Source organism: Neolamprologus multifasciatus, chromosome 18 (genome assembly GCF_963576455.1).
Source record: "Neolamprologus multifasciatus chromosome 18, fNeoMul1.2, whole genome shotgun sequence".
Classification (NCBI taxonomy): domain Eukaryota; kingdom Metazoa; phylum Chordata; class Actinopteri; order Cichliformes; family Cichlidae; genus Neolamprologus; species Neolamprologus multifasciatus.
Window position 1 is genome coordinate 10,914,864 of NC_140456.1, and position 14,923 is coordinate 10,929,786.

The 14,923-nt window shown below is 44.4% G+C and overlaps 1 protein-coding gene across 2 annotated transcripts; it reads left to right on the top strand.

The window, feature by feature from the left end:
- Nucleotides 1-7,437: 7,437 nt before the first annotated feature.
- LOC146497402 (uncharacterized) lies at nt 7,438-14,843 on the top strand. 2 transcript variants are annotated; one of them, XR_014870572.1, is made up of 2 exons: nt 7,438-14,493; nt 14,789-14,843. XR_014870572.1 is itself a non-coding variant. In XM_085140113.1 (2 exons), exon 2 carries the CDS (start codon nt 8,221-8,223, stop codon nt 14,074-14,076), a length of 5,856 nt encoding a protein of 1,951 aa, XP_084996239.1. In that variant the 5' UTR covers nt 7,438-7,712; nt 8,008-8,220; the 3' UTR covers nt 14,077-14,843. The 2 variants fall into 2 exon arrangements, 1 of the variants encoding a protein (XP_084996239.1); XM_085140113.1 differs by having other exon boundaries at nt 7,438-7,712; nt 8,008-14,843.
- Nucleotides 14,844-14,923: the final 80 nt, after the last annotated feature.

A 14,923-nucleotide genomic window follows, 5' to 3' on the forward strand; every position in this document is an offset into this window, starting at 1 on the left:
GCAATCACAGACAGCCCCCTGCCGGCTCGAGAGAGCACTGTTCACTCCCTGTGAACACAATAGATGGAAGGATGTGGACAATGTGGTCACTGAGACACATATATGTACATATAATATATATATATATATATATATATATATATATATATATATATATATATATATATATATATATATATATATATATATATATATATATTGTGTCATTGTTGCATTTTAGAAGACATGTTTGTGTAACTGACTTTTAACTGTATGGTTATCAGTCAGTTCTTTTCTTAAGACATGTGACAACACACTGAAGCAGGCTTTTAAGTGGATCACTACCTAACAAAAATCACAAATGACTGCTCTCTTTTCAGGCAATAACAATAAACCAACAAGCATTTCTGCAGTGGCATAATTAGCATCATTAAGCTATTATAGGGACCTGTTGTGTTCATTTCAGCACCACTTTTTTATACTTTGACACCACAGAGTAACTTGTTTTAACAGTTCACTACTCTTTTTCAGGTTAAATTGAGCCTTGGCTGCAGTCTTCTTAATCTGTCCTCCATCAAAAACAAAGCATGTTACCTGCTATCCTTTCTTCTGATAGATTTCCAGCAAAGTCTAAATCAAACTTAACAGTATAACAGAAAATAAAGACAACAATAATGGGTTTAATACTGTTAATTTTTATATTATGATAAATAGAACCAATTATTGGGGGGCAGTGTGGATTTTTTATGATCAGCTGGAAACTTTTAAATAACACACTCAGCTCCCACTTACACTTACATTACACCTAATGGTTGGGTTATATTGGAGAATATGAACCTCTTAACAAACATATTATGCTACAGGATGATGCTGAAATTGAGTGACGTCTTATTCTGTGAGATGTCAGCAGTTGTTTGCACGTGATTAAAGAATATATGTGCATTAGGCCATAATTCAGATCAATAATTCAGTCTGTTTGCTGCATGAGCCATTTTCAGCTCACATGATAGGTGCTCAGGCTAACTTGTAGTGTTAAAAGTAGGAGATGGGCTCTAGAAATTTACTAGAAAGTTACATAATCGCTGTTGGGTCCCAACCAAGGTTGGACTGATATAAAGGCAAACATCAAAGAGGGAAATCAGATTGGGAATATGCTTTCACATCTCTGTTTACAGAGCGGTTCCCTGCTACATCATTTAGGTTACATTTTCTGCTTTAATTTCATTTCTGGATGATGTGTTCCCTGATGTTTTATTTATTATTCAAATATTTGATTGAAAAAAGATAGAAGTGCACATTGACAGAACAACATATACAATGCTCCCGTAATTGACACCAATCTGTCCAAAGTGTTGCGCGTCACTGCTGTCACAGAGCCCCATCTTGATTCTAAATCTATAAACTCTTAAGAAAATATAGGGATGGATGATGATGCTCATGGCTGCTGTCCCATATAATATTGCCATGGAGACCGAGAGGTCCTCCCTGTTTTTAAATACTGATGAGTTAATGAATGTCTTTAGTCCTTATAACTTCTAACTTTTTGTCTGCTTAAAGTTATATGTCCTGGTACAAAACGTTAGCCATGGTTAAATGATATTACTTGTGATTATCAGGCAAGAATGACAAAAGGTGGAAAAAGAAAATTTCTTAGTGTTTCCTCAACACTGTGAAAAAATTCTCAAGTATTTTGTTTATAAGACTGTAGAGCAAACATCTCGTCTCCTTCCTCCTTCAGTATTCTTCAGAGGAAGATATGATTCTTGAGGTGTTCCAGTCTGGCTTTAAACCACTTCACAGCACAGAATCTGCTCTTTTAAGGGTTTTTAAGGATCTTTTATTACCTGCTGACTCGGATCGATTATGAAAAGATATAGCATCTCCTTCCACTTCTCTGCTGATGATTCCCAGATCTAGCTGTGGGCCTGACAGGAAACGGCAGCTTGTTATTAGAATGTTACAGCGACATCAAAACCTGGATGACCATAATATCTTTAAAAATCAGTGAGAGCAAGATTGAGGTCAAGATACTCAGACCCATGAGTTCAAGTGGAGCTCTAATATTAGACATGGGGTCCCTAGATCCTTACGTTAAGCCCTTTGTAAATAATCTTGGCATGAAAATGAAAATTGTGCCTTAAAATTGGATTACCAGATTCATTCTGTTTATCCAGCTAATTCATGTTTTCAATTTAAGGCCGGGTCCCCCCCGGGAAGTTTGCCAGTTTGTTACAGATGGATGTAAATTTGACATTCTGTCAGTTAAACTGATTTTCTAATGCAGACACCTAGGCTTCACTTTAAATACTTTAACATAAATTATTCCTAAAAATAATGTGTTAGCTGGCGAGCCAGACTACGCTGTATTTTGGACCTAACTTGTCCAACATCAGTATCACTAAAAATCCTTTTTTGGAATAGAGTCCCATTCCTTTGTTAGCATTGCTTCTATTGTCACATACAGTAAAACTTACAGCTGTTTCGAGGGAAGCTGAGAACATTACTTTTTGAATCCGACTGTAAACTTTGTTTAATTATAAATCCTAGAATCCTTCCTTCTTAGCATCTGGATTTCAGTCACCAGGAAGTTTATTGACAACATTAAAATATGAACAAAATCCATATTGGAGTTACCATTCCTGAAGAGACTATCCACAGCTACCACAGAAATATGGTAAAAAGCCCATTTAAGCTGAGCCACCTTTAAAGTGCCTGCAAAGTGCCTTTGTGTAAATATTGAACTTGTTCACAGTTTGGATTTCACATATGGATCAATATTGAAGAAATCTGGACTTTAATCTCATTTTCCTTTGTTTTGTCTTCTTGGCAAATGGTGCTCTAGACTGGCAGTGGGGAATCTCGAGTGAAATCAAAAGATATGAGGATTTAGATGGATTTCCTCGTGAATATTTTTTTACTGTGTGGGATTGCTATGTAATTACATTTTAGAAAAGGTAATTGACTCTCTGTTTGTCCACGCAATTCTCTATTTTCACACACATCCTTCTGAAATACTGAGCTAAGAGGATTGTTTTTGGATGTAAAATAGTTGCATCTGACCACTTTCATTTCATTTCCCTCATTTTGAAGACACAAAGTCAACATAAATACAAATTTGCTGACAGTTTCTGAACATTTAAACAGGAGACGTGGACAGATGAAAACTGTCTTGAAATAAAGGACTCTAGTGATTATATAGTTGTTCACATACTTCTGGCTTTATGTTTATGTATCCCAAAGCTTTCCCCTTAAAATGAACCCCTATACAATGCAATTTTGTCATTTTTTACATTCAGACATTCATTGATGCTCCATCAGTCGGGGCCTTTGGTTTGAAAACCACAGCAACATTCTGTAATTGGCAAAACATTAATACACTGGGGTAAAAAATTATAGTAGCAAAACATTAGATGAAGAAGATTTGCCATCTGTGTCATCCTTTTCCTCATCTGACATTGAGTTGCAATTTTGAAATGATTTAGTGTCAAGTGTTACGGATTCAAATATTGGGGATGGATACAAGAGGAAAAACCAAAATAACCACACTGGTCCGGCCGGGTTGAGTCAAACGATGATTTAATGAACACACGCGTGGGAGATGGACACCATACAGCAGACAGCATCAGATCTCAAAATGGTGGAGCCTTGATCAAACTCTTATAGCCTCTAGTGGCCCCCACCTAATCATAAAAGCCTAAACATTCACATTCTTTCTCACACAGCGCCTAAGCTATGACCTTGGCTCCCTGTTTATCTGCTCCTGGTGAGATGGGGCAGTATGCTCTGTTCTCTTCTAACCAGACAAATAAGGCGATGACTTTCTGCAAACAGCATTTCTTATAACTCAGCAGTATAATGCATCATAAAACAATATCATTCATTCACAATAAATCAACAGTCTAATGTAATGCAAATCAGTTTACCAAATGTAATAGTTATCACCTTCTTCTAATTCAGGAGCATAATGCAAACTAAAACTACATAATAATTCACAATCTTTAATTAGGGGTCTAACATGGCATAAAATAATATTATAATCCGACACAAGTTACTTGAAACTACTGGATGGATGAAATCCTGCTGATGTTAATGTCTCTCTTAAGCTAAATTATATTACCAAAACAACATTTTATTATAAGACTAAAATTTGCCATTACAAGTTTTACACTGCAAACTATGAAACTATGACCCCTATGAAAAAAACACCGAGGGAACAGTTTACCCTGCCCGGGATAGGGTTACCGGGGCCCCGCCCTGGAGCCAGGCCCGGGGAGGGTGCCCGAGGGCAAGCGTCTGGTGGCCGGGCCTTAGTCCATGGGGCCCGGCCGGGCACAGCCCGAAGAGGAGACATGGGCCCATCCTCCCGCAGGCCCACCACCCGCAGGAGGCGCCATAGGGGTCGGGTGCATTGTGTGCCGGGTGGCGGCCAGGAGCGGAGGCCCTGGCGGACTGACCCCCGGCTGCCAAGACTGGCAATAGGGACATGGAATGTCACCTCTCTGGTGGGGAAGGAGCCTGAGTTAGTGCGTGAGGTTGAGAGGTACCGGCTAGATATAGTCGGGCTCACCTCTACGCACGGCTTGGGCTCTGGAACCAGTCTCCTGGAGAGGGGCTGGACTCTGTCTCAGTCTGGAGTTGCCCCTGGTGAGAGGCGGCGCGTTGGGGTGGGTATTCTAATATCCCCTCGGCTTGCTGCCGGTACGTTGGGGTTTTTCCCGGTGGACGAGAGGGTTTGTTCCCTGCGCCTTAGGGTCGGGGAACGGGTCCTGACTGTCATCTGCGCTTATGCGCCGAGTGGCAGTTCGGAGTACCCAGCCTTCTTAGAGTCCCTGGGGGGGGGTGCTGGAAGGTGCTCCACCTGGAGACTCTGTTGTCCTGCTGGGAGACTTCAATGCTCACGTGGGTAACGACAGCGAGACCTGGAGGGGCGTGATTGGGAGGAACGGCCTCCCTGATCTGAACCCGAGCGGTGCTTTGTTATTGGACTTCTGTGCTAATCACAGTTTGGCCATAACGAACACCTTGTTCGAACATAAGAGTGTCCATAAGTGCACGTGGCACCAGGACGCTCTAGGCCGTAGGTCGATGATCGATTTTGTAATCGTATCACCAGACCTGCGACCATATGTTCTGGACACTCGGGTAAAGAGAGGGGCTGAGCTGTCAACTGATCACCACCTGGTGGTGAGTTGGATCAGGTGGCGGGGGAGGACGCTGGACAGACCTGGTGCACCTAAACGCGTAGTGAGGGTGTGCTGGGAACGACTAGCAGAGGCCCCAGTCCGCGAGATCTTCAATGCACACCTCCGGCAGAGCTTCAACAGCATTCCGAGGGAGGCGGGGGACATCGAGTCCGAATGGACCATGTTCAGCGCCTCCATTGCCGAAGCTGCTGCATTGAGCTGCGGCCGCAAGGTGGTTGGTGCCTGCCGTGGTGGTAATCCCCGAACCAAATGGTGGACACCAGAGGTGAAGGGAGCCACCAGGCTGAAGAAGGAGTCCTATCGGGCTTGGTTAGCCTGTGGGACTCCGGAGGCAGCCGACAGGTATCGACAGGCCAAGCGGGATGCGGCTCGGGCAGTGGCTGAAGCAAAAACTCGGGTGTGGGAGGAGTTCGGAGAGGCCATGGAAAAAGACTTTCGGACTGCCTCGAAGAGGTTCTGGCAAACCGTCAGGCGTCTCAGGAGGGGAAAGCGGTGCTCTACCTGCACTGTGTATAGTGCTGGCGGAGCGCTGCTGACGTCGACTGAGAAAATTGTCAGGCGGTGGAAGGAATACTTCGAGGACCTCCTTAATCCCACTGACGCGTCTTCCAAGGAGGAAGCAGAGTCTGGGGATGAGGGGAATGACCCGCCAATTTCTGGGGGCGAGGTCACTGAGGCAGTTAAACAACTCCTTGGTGGCAGAGCCCCTGGTGTTGATGAGGTCCGCCCCGAGTTCCTGAAGGCTCTGGACGTTGTAGGGCTGTCCTGGCTGACACGCCTCTGCAATGTTGCGTGGAGACCAGGGGCAGTACCCGTGGATTGGCAGACCGGGGTGGTGGTCCCCATCTTTAAGAAGGGGGACCGGAGGGTGTGTTCCAACTACAGGGGGATCACACTCCTCAGCCTCCCCGGGAAAGTCTATGCCAGGGTGCTGGAAAGGTGAGTTCGTCCGCTAGTCGAACCTCTGATGCAGGAGGAACAATGCGGTTTTCGTCCTGGTCGCGGAACACTGGACCAGCTCTTCATCCTCTCGAGGATACTTGAGGGTGCATGGGAGTTTGCCCAACCAGTCTACATGTGTTTTGTGGACTTGGAGAAGGCATTCGACCGTGTCCCTCGGGGTGTCCTGTGGGAGGTGTTGCGGGAGTATGGGGTGTCTGGCCCATTGCTACGGGCCATTCGATCCCTATACAACCGTTGCAAGAGCTTGGTTCGCATTGCCGGCAATAAGTCGGACTCGTTCCCGGTGGGTGATGGGCTCCGCCAGGGCTGCCCTTTGTCACCGGTTCTGTTCATAATTTTTATGGACAGGTTTTCTAGGCGCAGCCAAGTGGCGGAGGGCTTTCGCTTTGGTGGCCTCAGGATCTCATCTCTGATCTTTGCGGATGATGTGGTTCTGTTGGCTTCATCGGGTGAGGGCCTCCAGCTCGCACTGGAGCGGTTCGCAGCCGAGTGTGAAGCAGCGGGAATGAGGATCAGCACCTCCAAATCTGAGGCCATGGTTCTCAGCCGGAAAAGGGTGGAGTGCCCACTCCGGGTCGGGGATGAGGTCCTGCCCCAAGTGGAGGAGTTCAAGTATCTCGGGGTCCTGTTCGCGAGTGATGGGAGAAGGGAGCCGGAGATCGACAGACGGATTGGGGCTGCAGCTGCAGTAATGCAGACGCTGCACCGGTCCGTCGTGGTGAAGAGGGAGCTGAGTGTAAAAGCGAAGCTCTCAATTTACCGGTCGATCTACGTCCCTACCCTCACCTATGGCCACGAGCTGTGGGTAGTGACCGAAAGGACGAGATCGCGGATACAAGCGGCGGAAATGAGCTTCCTCCGAAGGGTGGCTGGCATCTCCCTTAGAGATAGGGTGAGAAGTTCGGCCATCCGGGAGGGGCTCAGAGTAGAGCCGCTGCTGCTCCACATCGAAAGGAGCCAGTTGAGGTGGTTTGGGCATCTGGTAAGGATGCCCCCTGGGCGCCTCCTGGGTGAGGTGTTCCAGGCATGTCCCACCGGGAGGAGGCCCCGGGGCAGACCCAGGACACGCTGGAGAGATTATATCTCTCGGCTGGCCTGGGAACGCCTTGGTGTTCCCCCGGATGAGCTGGAGGAGGTGGCTGGGGAGAGGGAAGTCTGGGCCTCTTTGCTTAGGCTGCTGCCCCCGCGACCCGGCCCCGGATAAAGCGGATGAAGATGGATGGATGGATGGACTGCAAACTACATACAAAACTAAGATAGTGAATATGATAAACATTACAGCTGCTAAGCATAGTAAATGACCTCATTAATATTTTGTAAAGTGTTTTGTAAAAGTTATGAGTGACTATTATATTGTTGGAACGGATGCTTTTATTTTGAAAGTCACGGAGCGACAAGGTGCCGTAAATTAAGTGGCGTAAACCATATAGCAGAAGCGCGAGTTTTAATGCACAGAGAGAAGGTGTGCTCTATGGTTAATGGACGGGAATGGGAAAAAGAACGGCTATTAAGGTGCAACACTGAGTTGAAAGCAGTTTCTTAGCACCTGGTTGATGAGGGAACAAGGTTTGTAACAAAGTTTGTCCTGTAGATATGTATTTTGTTGTTTTACGGAGCATATAGCTGCTGACCGCTACTAAGCATAAAGGCTATGTTTTCACCCACTAGAGGGTGCTAATGTACCTCGTCATATTTAGGCAGCGATGCAACGATTTCCCTGTTATATGCAATAATTTACAAGTTTTAGTGTTATTTGTTATGTAAAGTAAAGAGAATTAATTTGTGATTAATGAATAAGTCAAAAGGTTAAAGGTAACACACTGTTTGATTTACTAATAGTCTTTTATTCTGTATGTTGTAGCTCTTACGGTGTGTTCACATACACGGCTGTTTAATAAAAGGATTGTGAACCATTAGTTTGAGAGACCATCTTTTCAACCGGGGATGCTACAGTAAGAGCTTGACCCCAGCTGAGAAGAGCTTCATCCCACGCTCAGCATCGAGGTCCCAGTTCCACAGCTCCACACAAGGTCTTCTGGGATCTGATGGTCAACTAAATTGCCCCGTCCTCAGCATGGAAGCATCTGAAGAAGAGACAGAGTTTGCGGAGGATCCCAAGGCCAATGAGAAAGAGGAGCCTCCACACTCTGTTCGTCGAAGGAGGCCTACTGAAAAAATGCAAGCATATCAGGAGGAGGAGGCCCACAAGAAAGAAAAACGGCTTCTCAAAGTTTATGATGAATGGAAAAAACAAGTACGTAAAACACGAGAGCAATTAAAAGGAGATTTAACAGACAATCAAATTGCTTCACTCATGGACATCTTAGAGAATGAAAAAGAGACTGTCATAAAGTTGTATATGGAAATTAGAGAAAACATTACTCCTTCGAGTGGCACAAGGCGACTCATAGACGCATGTGAAGCAGTCACCAGAGACATTATCAAGATTGCTCATGAAAGACTCTCAGGCATAGATGACTATGATAGGGACAAGGTAAAGATACGTCTCCGCGAGCTTCTTGAGCCAGACTATGCTCAGTCCATTTACAGTTCCTCAGTCACGCACTCAAGTAAAAACTCTTCTGCCAGTAAGTCATACTCTGCAATGTCAGTAGTAGCTGTTAAGAGAGCAGAGGCTGCAGCAGAGTTAGCAGCCAAAGAAGCAGAGTATGAGGTGTTATTAGAGGAGGAAAAACAAAAGGAAAAGATTCAGCTTTTAGAAGAAAGGCAAAGAAAGGAGCTCGAATCTCAAAGGCGTGAGCTAGAGAAACTGAAGGCTGAAAAGGAGTTAAAGGCTGCACGAGCTAGACTAAGGACCTATGACACTGAGATAAAGAGTGAAATCAGTGCCTCTGATGTTGACTATAGAAACACTGCTCAGAAAGCCCCCACAGTTTCTAATCTCAGTAAAGTCCCTGACAACAATGTAGTGTCTACCTCACTTCCACAAACAGATGTCCTCTACTTAGCACAAACAGTACAGGATAGTGTTGCATTGAACAGACTGCCAGTGCCAGAGCCCTCCACGTTCACAGGTGACCCAATACAATTCATTGAGTGGAAAGCTTCCTTTACTGCTCTCATTGATAAAAGGAACATCTCACCTGCTGACAAACTGCACTACTTAAAGAAATACATAGGAGGTCCAGCTCAACAAACGCTTGATGGCATCTTCTATAGAAACGACAGTGAAGCATACAGAGATGCATGGGAGCGTCTCAACCACAGGTATGGACATCCATTTGTGGTACAGAGAGCTTTCAGAGAAAGACTGGCAAAATGGCCAAAGATCCAAACAAATGACTCCACAGGATTCAGGGCATTTGCTGATTTCATTCAAACATGTCACGAGGCCATGCCCCACATTGAAGGCTTAAGCATTCTCAACGATTGCGAGGAGAACCAAAAACTCGTTCAAAAGTTACCAAACTGGGCAGCTGCAAGGTGGAATCGTCAGGCCACTCAGTTCATGAAAGAAAGTGGGAAGTTTCCAGGTTTAAAGGACTTTGCCAAGTTCATGTCTTCTGAAGCAGAGATCATGTGCAACCCAATTACATCATTTCAGGCTCTCCACTCTGCAAACTTCACCACAGACACTGTTAAGGGCTGCCAAAAGGACAAAAGGCCCACTTCTAGTGTTCTCCACACCCAGGCGATAACTGAGACTGAAAATAAAGGTCCAAATGTTAAGGCCCCACGCATGTTCTGTCAAAACAACGGACATAAACTTCACAGTTGCCCACAGTTCAACGGAATATTGCTTGAGGAACGAAGGAAATATATAAAGGAGAAAAAACTCTGTTATGGTTGTCTCAAACCCGGACACAGCGCAAAGAACTGTAATTACAGACTTGTATGTGAAGTGTGTAAGAAAAAACATCCTACCTGTCTGCATGACTTCAACTATAACAATGATAAATCAGCCTCAAACCAGCCACAAACTCAGATCAGCACAGAACAGGCTGCAACCACCCTGTCTCTGACTGCAGAAGCCAGTGAACAGTGCGTGAGCACCTCCATGATTGTACCAGTATGGGTTTCTTCAGAGCAACATCCAGGTACAGAAAGGCTTGTTTATGCCCTCCTAGACACGCAAAGTGACACCGTGTTCATTGACCAAGATGTGTCTAATAACCTCCAAGCTAAGGCTACCCCAATAAGGTTGAAGCTCACTACACTGCTTGGTAAGGATGTTGTTGTGCCAAGCGAACGCATCTCAGGTCTCAAGGTAAGAGGCTATAACTCCTCAGAAATGATTGAACTCCCTCCTGCTTACACTAAAGAATGTATACCAGTTAACCGCTCTCACATTCCTACCTGTGAAACGGCAAGGCGGTGGAATCATCTCAAGGAAATAAGGAACGAGATTCCTCCACAGCTAGAATGTGAAGTCGGCCTCTTAATTGGCTACAGTTGCTCTAAGGCATTAGCTCCAAAGCAGGTAATCTTAGGAGGTGAGAACGAACCCTATGCAGTTCGCACAGCATTGGGCTGGAGTATTGTAGGTCCGACATCATCTTATGGTGACTCTTCTAGCATGTCTACTGTGTGTCACAGAGTTGCAGTTAAAGAGCTTCCCCTAGTGACTCCAGCTGATGTAATCAAGGTCCTTGAGTCTGACTTTAAGGATAACGACAAGGATAACAAGTCAGTGTCTCAAGATGACATTCTCTTTCTCAACATGTTAAAGGAAGGCATTTACAAAAACACTGAAGGACATTATGAAATGCCACTTCCATTTAAGGAGAGACCCCTCCTACCAGACAATAAGCAAATGGCCACTGTGCGACTTCAAAGCCTCAAAACCAAACTGTCAAAAGACCAAAGGTACAAGGAACAGTATATAAAGTTTATGAGTGAAATATTGGAAAGGGGTGATGCAGAGGAAGTGCAGAATGAAGCTAAAGAAGGAGAAAGATGGTATATTCCTCACCACGGGATATATCACCCCCAAAAACCAGACAAACTCAGAGTAGTGTTTGACGCCTCCTCAAAATACAGAGGTACCAGTCTTAATGATCATTTGCTGTCAGGCCCAGATTTGCTGAATAGCCTTAATGGTGTTCTCATCAGGTTTAGAAGGCATCAAGTTGCTTTATTATGTGACATTGAAAAAATGTTCCACCAATTTCACGTGTATGAAGCAGACAGAGATTATTTAAGATTTTTATGGTGGAAAAATGGCGCAATGAACACTGAGCCCCAAGAGTTTCGGATGAAGGTGCACATTTTCAGTGCTACGTCCTCGCCAGGGTGTGCAAATTATGGATTAAAGCATCTTGCTAAAGAAAACGAGACACAGTTTCCTCTTGCATCTCAATTTATAATGAAGGATTTCTACGTGGACGATGGTGTGACGAGCACTCCAAGTGTCAAAGAAGCAATACAGCTCGCTCAGGAGGCTCAGACACTCTGTGCGTCAGGTGGCCTCAGACTACACAAGTTTGTAAGTAATGACAAAACTGTGTTAGAAAGCATTCCAGCATCTGAACGTGCCTCCCCACAGCAAGCATGTGACCTGGCGTTTAATGACTCTAAACTTGAAAGAGCACTAGGCATTCACTGGCACATTGGCTCAGACACACTCAGGTTTCGTATTCGCCCCAATGTTCAACCTGCTACAAGGCGTGGCATCCTCTCTATGGTTGCATCCCTTTACGACCCATTAGGATTCATCTCTCCTTTTGTACTAACAGGCAAAAGAGTGCTTCAAGAGACATGCAAACAAGGCACAGGCTGGGATGATCCCCTTCCAAGCGAATTAAGGCCAATGTGGGATAACTGGAACAGTGACTTGAAGAACTTGGAGAAAATCGTAATACCACGCTGTTATGTCCCTAAAGACTTTGGCCCGATTGTAAAAACAGAGTTGCATCACTTTTCTGATGCAAGTTCATACGGCTATGGTCAGTGTTCGTACTTAAGACATGTAAACAAAGATGATAAAGTGCATTGTGCTTTAGTCACAGCAAAGACCAGAGTTGCTCCCATCAAGGTAACAACAATACCAAGACTCGAACTGACCGCTGCTGTTGTCTCCATTACTGTAAGTAACATGTTAAAAGATGAGCTTGGATTGACACAGATAGAGGAGTATTTCTGGACGGACTCTAAGGTAGTTTTAGGCTACATTAATAATGATGTAAGACGTTTTCACACATTTGTCTCCAATAGAGTTCAGAGGATAAGGCTCAACAGCTCTCCCCAGCAGTGGAGATATGTCCCTTCTGAGGAAAATCCTGCAGACATTGCCTCTAGAGGTTCAGGTGCAAGAGAGCTCATCATATCCGACTGGTTCAAAGGGCCACAGTTTCTATGGGAAAAGGAAATACCTCCACCTGCAGACATCGACATGAACATACCACTTGGAGACCCAGAGGTTAAGAAGGTACAGGCACTGAACACGCTCAAAACAGAGAAAAAAGGTTTATCAGACAAGTTAACAAAGTTTTCCTCATGGTACAAAGCCACCCAAGCCATAGCTCGACTCATTCGCTGTGCCAAGGGAGACAAAACAACAGGCCACAGTACAGTACAAGAAAGACAAAATGCACGATGTGTTATTCTAAAGGACACACAAGCAAGTGAATATGCAGAGGAGATAAGGTTGCTAAGGAACGGGAAACCACTTCCACACAAAAGTAAACTGTTTCAAATGGACACTTTTCTTGATACTGATGGACTCCTTAAGGTGGGAGGAAGACTTAAAGATGCTTCATTCTCCTCCATACTGAAACACCCAGTGATAGTTCCAAAAGGTCACCATGTCACTCAACTAATAATAGATCATTTCCACAGTAAGGTGCAGCACCAAGGGAAAGGGTTTACAATCAATGAGGTCAGAGTGAATGGATTTTGGATTCCAGGCATCAACAAGGCCGTGGCAAATTTTATACACCAATGTGTGAAGTGTCGCAAACTCAGAAGAGGCACAGAGGAACAAAAGATGTCTGATCTCCCAACGCAGCGCTTAGAGCCATCTCCACCATTTACATTCTGTGGAATGGACTGTTTTGGTCCTTTTCTAACCAAACAAGCTCGCAAAGAGCACAAGCGTTATGGACTTCTTTTTACATGCCTTTGCTGCAGAGCAGTGCACATAGAAATGTTGGACAACATGACTACAGACGCCTTTATCAATGCGCTCCGCTGTTTTATAGCCATAAGAGGAGCAGTCAGTGAGATTAGATGCGATCAAGGAAGCAACTTTGTCGGAGCTAAAAATGAGCTACAAGAAGCTTTAAAACAAGTGGACTCCAACCGCATTACCACATTTCTTGCAGAGAAGCAGTGTGACTTCAAAATGCACACTCCTCATTCAAGCCATACAGGAGGTGTATGGGAAAGACAAATCAGGACAGTTCGAAACATTCTGCGCTCCACAGTTTCACTTTCATCTGGCAGAATGGATGACGCATCGTTAAGGACATTCTTTTATGAGGCAATGGCGATTGTCAACAGCAGGCCTCTAACGGTGGACAACCTAAGTGACCCAAGCAGCCCAGAGCCCTTGACGCCAAATCACCTGCTTACTATGAAGCCAAAGATATCCCTGCCCCCTCCAGGCACATTCATCAAAGAGGATATTTACGCACGTAAAAGGTGGCGGCAGGTGCAGTACCTATCAGAACAGTTTTGGTCACGTTGGAAAAGGGAGTATCTATCCAACATCGCAACAAGACAGAAATGGCACACTCCAAGGAGAAACTTGAAAGTTGGAGATGTTGTCATGGAGAAGATGGACGATCTACCCCGCAATGAATGGAGATTAGCACGTGTAATGGAAACAGTAACTGACAAAGACGGACTTGTAAGAAAAGTAAGGATTTGCTTCGGAGAAAGAAAGACTGAGAAGGGACAATGTTCTAGTAAACGTTCTATAGTGGAACGCCCAGTGCAGAAACTGGTTTTGCTATTAGAGACTGTTTAACTACATTCTAAGGTTTAAGGCTCCCTCTTTTCAATGGAACTATGTGTTATCATACAGTTTAATGGTTACGGGTCATTTCTTCATTAGGAAATCATTATCGCTTCAGTTAATTCCCAGTTAAGCTCTTAATGATTTGGTGGGAGTGTAAATGACCTCATTAATATTTTGTAAAGTGTTTTGTAAAAGTTATGAGTGACTATTATATTGTTGGAACGGATGCTTTTATTTTGAAAGTCACGGAGCGACAAGGTGCCGTAAATTAAGTGGCGTAAACCATATAGCAGAAGCGCGAGTTTTAATGCACAGAGAGAAGGTGTGCTCTATGGTTAATGGACGGGAATGGGAAAAAGAACGGCTATTAAGGTGCAACACTGAGTTGAAAGCAGTTTCTTAGCACCTGGTTGATGAGGGAACAAGGTTTGTAACAAAGTTTGTCCTGTAGATATGTATTTTGTTGTTTTACGGAGCATATAGCTGCTGACCGCTACTAAGCATAAAGGCTATGTTTTCACCCACTAGAGGGTGCTAATGTACCTCGTCATATTTAGGCAGCGATGCAACGATTTCCCTGTTATATGCAATAATTTACAAGTTTTAGTGTTATTTGTTATGTAAGGTAAAGAGAATTAATTTGTGATTAATGAATAAGTCAAAAGGTTAAAGGTAACACACTGTTTGATTTACTAATAGTCTTTTATTCTGTATGTTGTAGCTCTTACGGTGTGTTCACATACACGGCTGTTTAATAAAAGGATTGTGAACCATCAGTTTGAGAGACCATCTTTTCAACCGGGGATGCTACAAGCATTATATTCAAAGCATCAGCATGTTGAAGTGCAGCTTTGTA

Excerpts from the sequence above, each read along its gene's own strand:
- LOC146497402 (XM_085140113.1), top strand. The coding sequence starts at position 8,221 with ATGGAAGCATCTGAAGAAGAGACAGAGTTTGCGGAGGATCCCAAGGCC.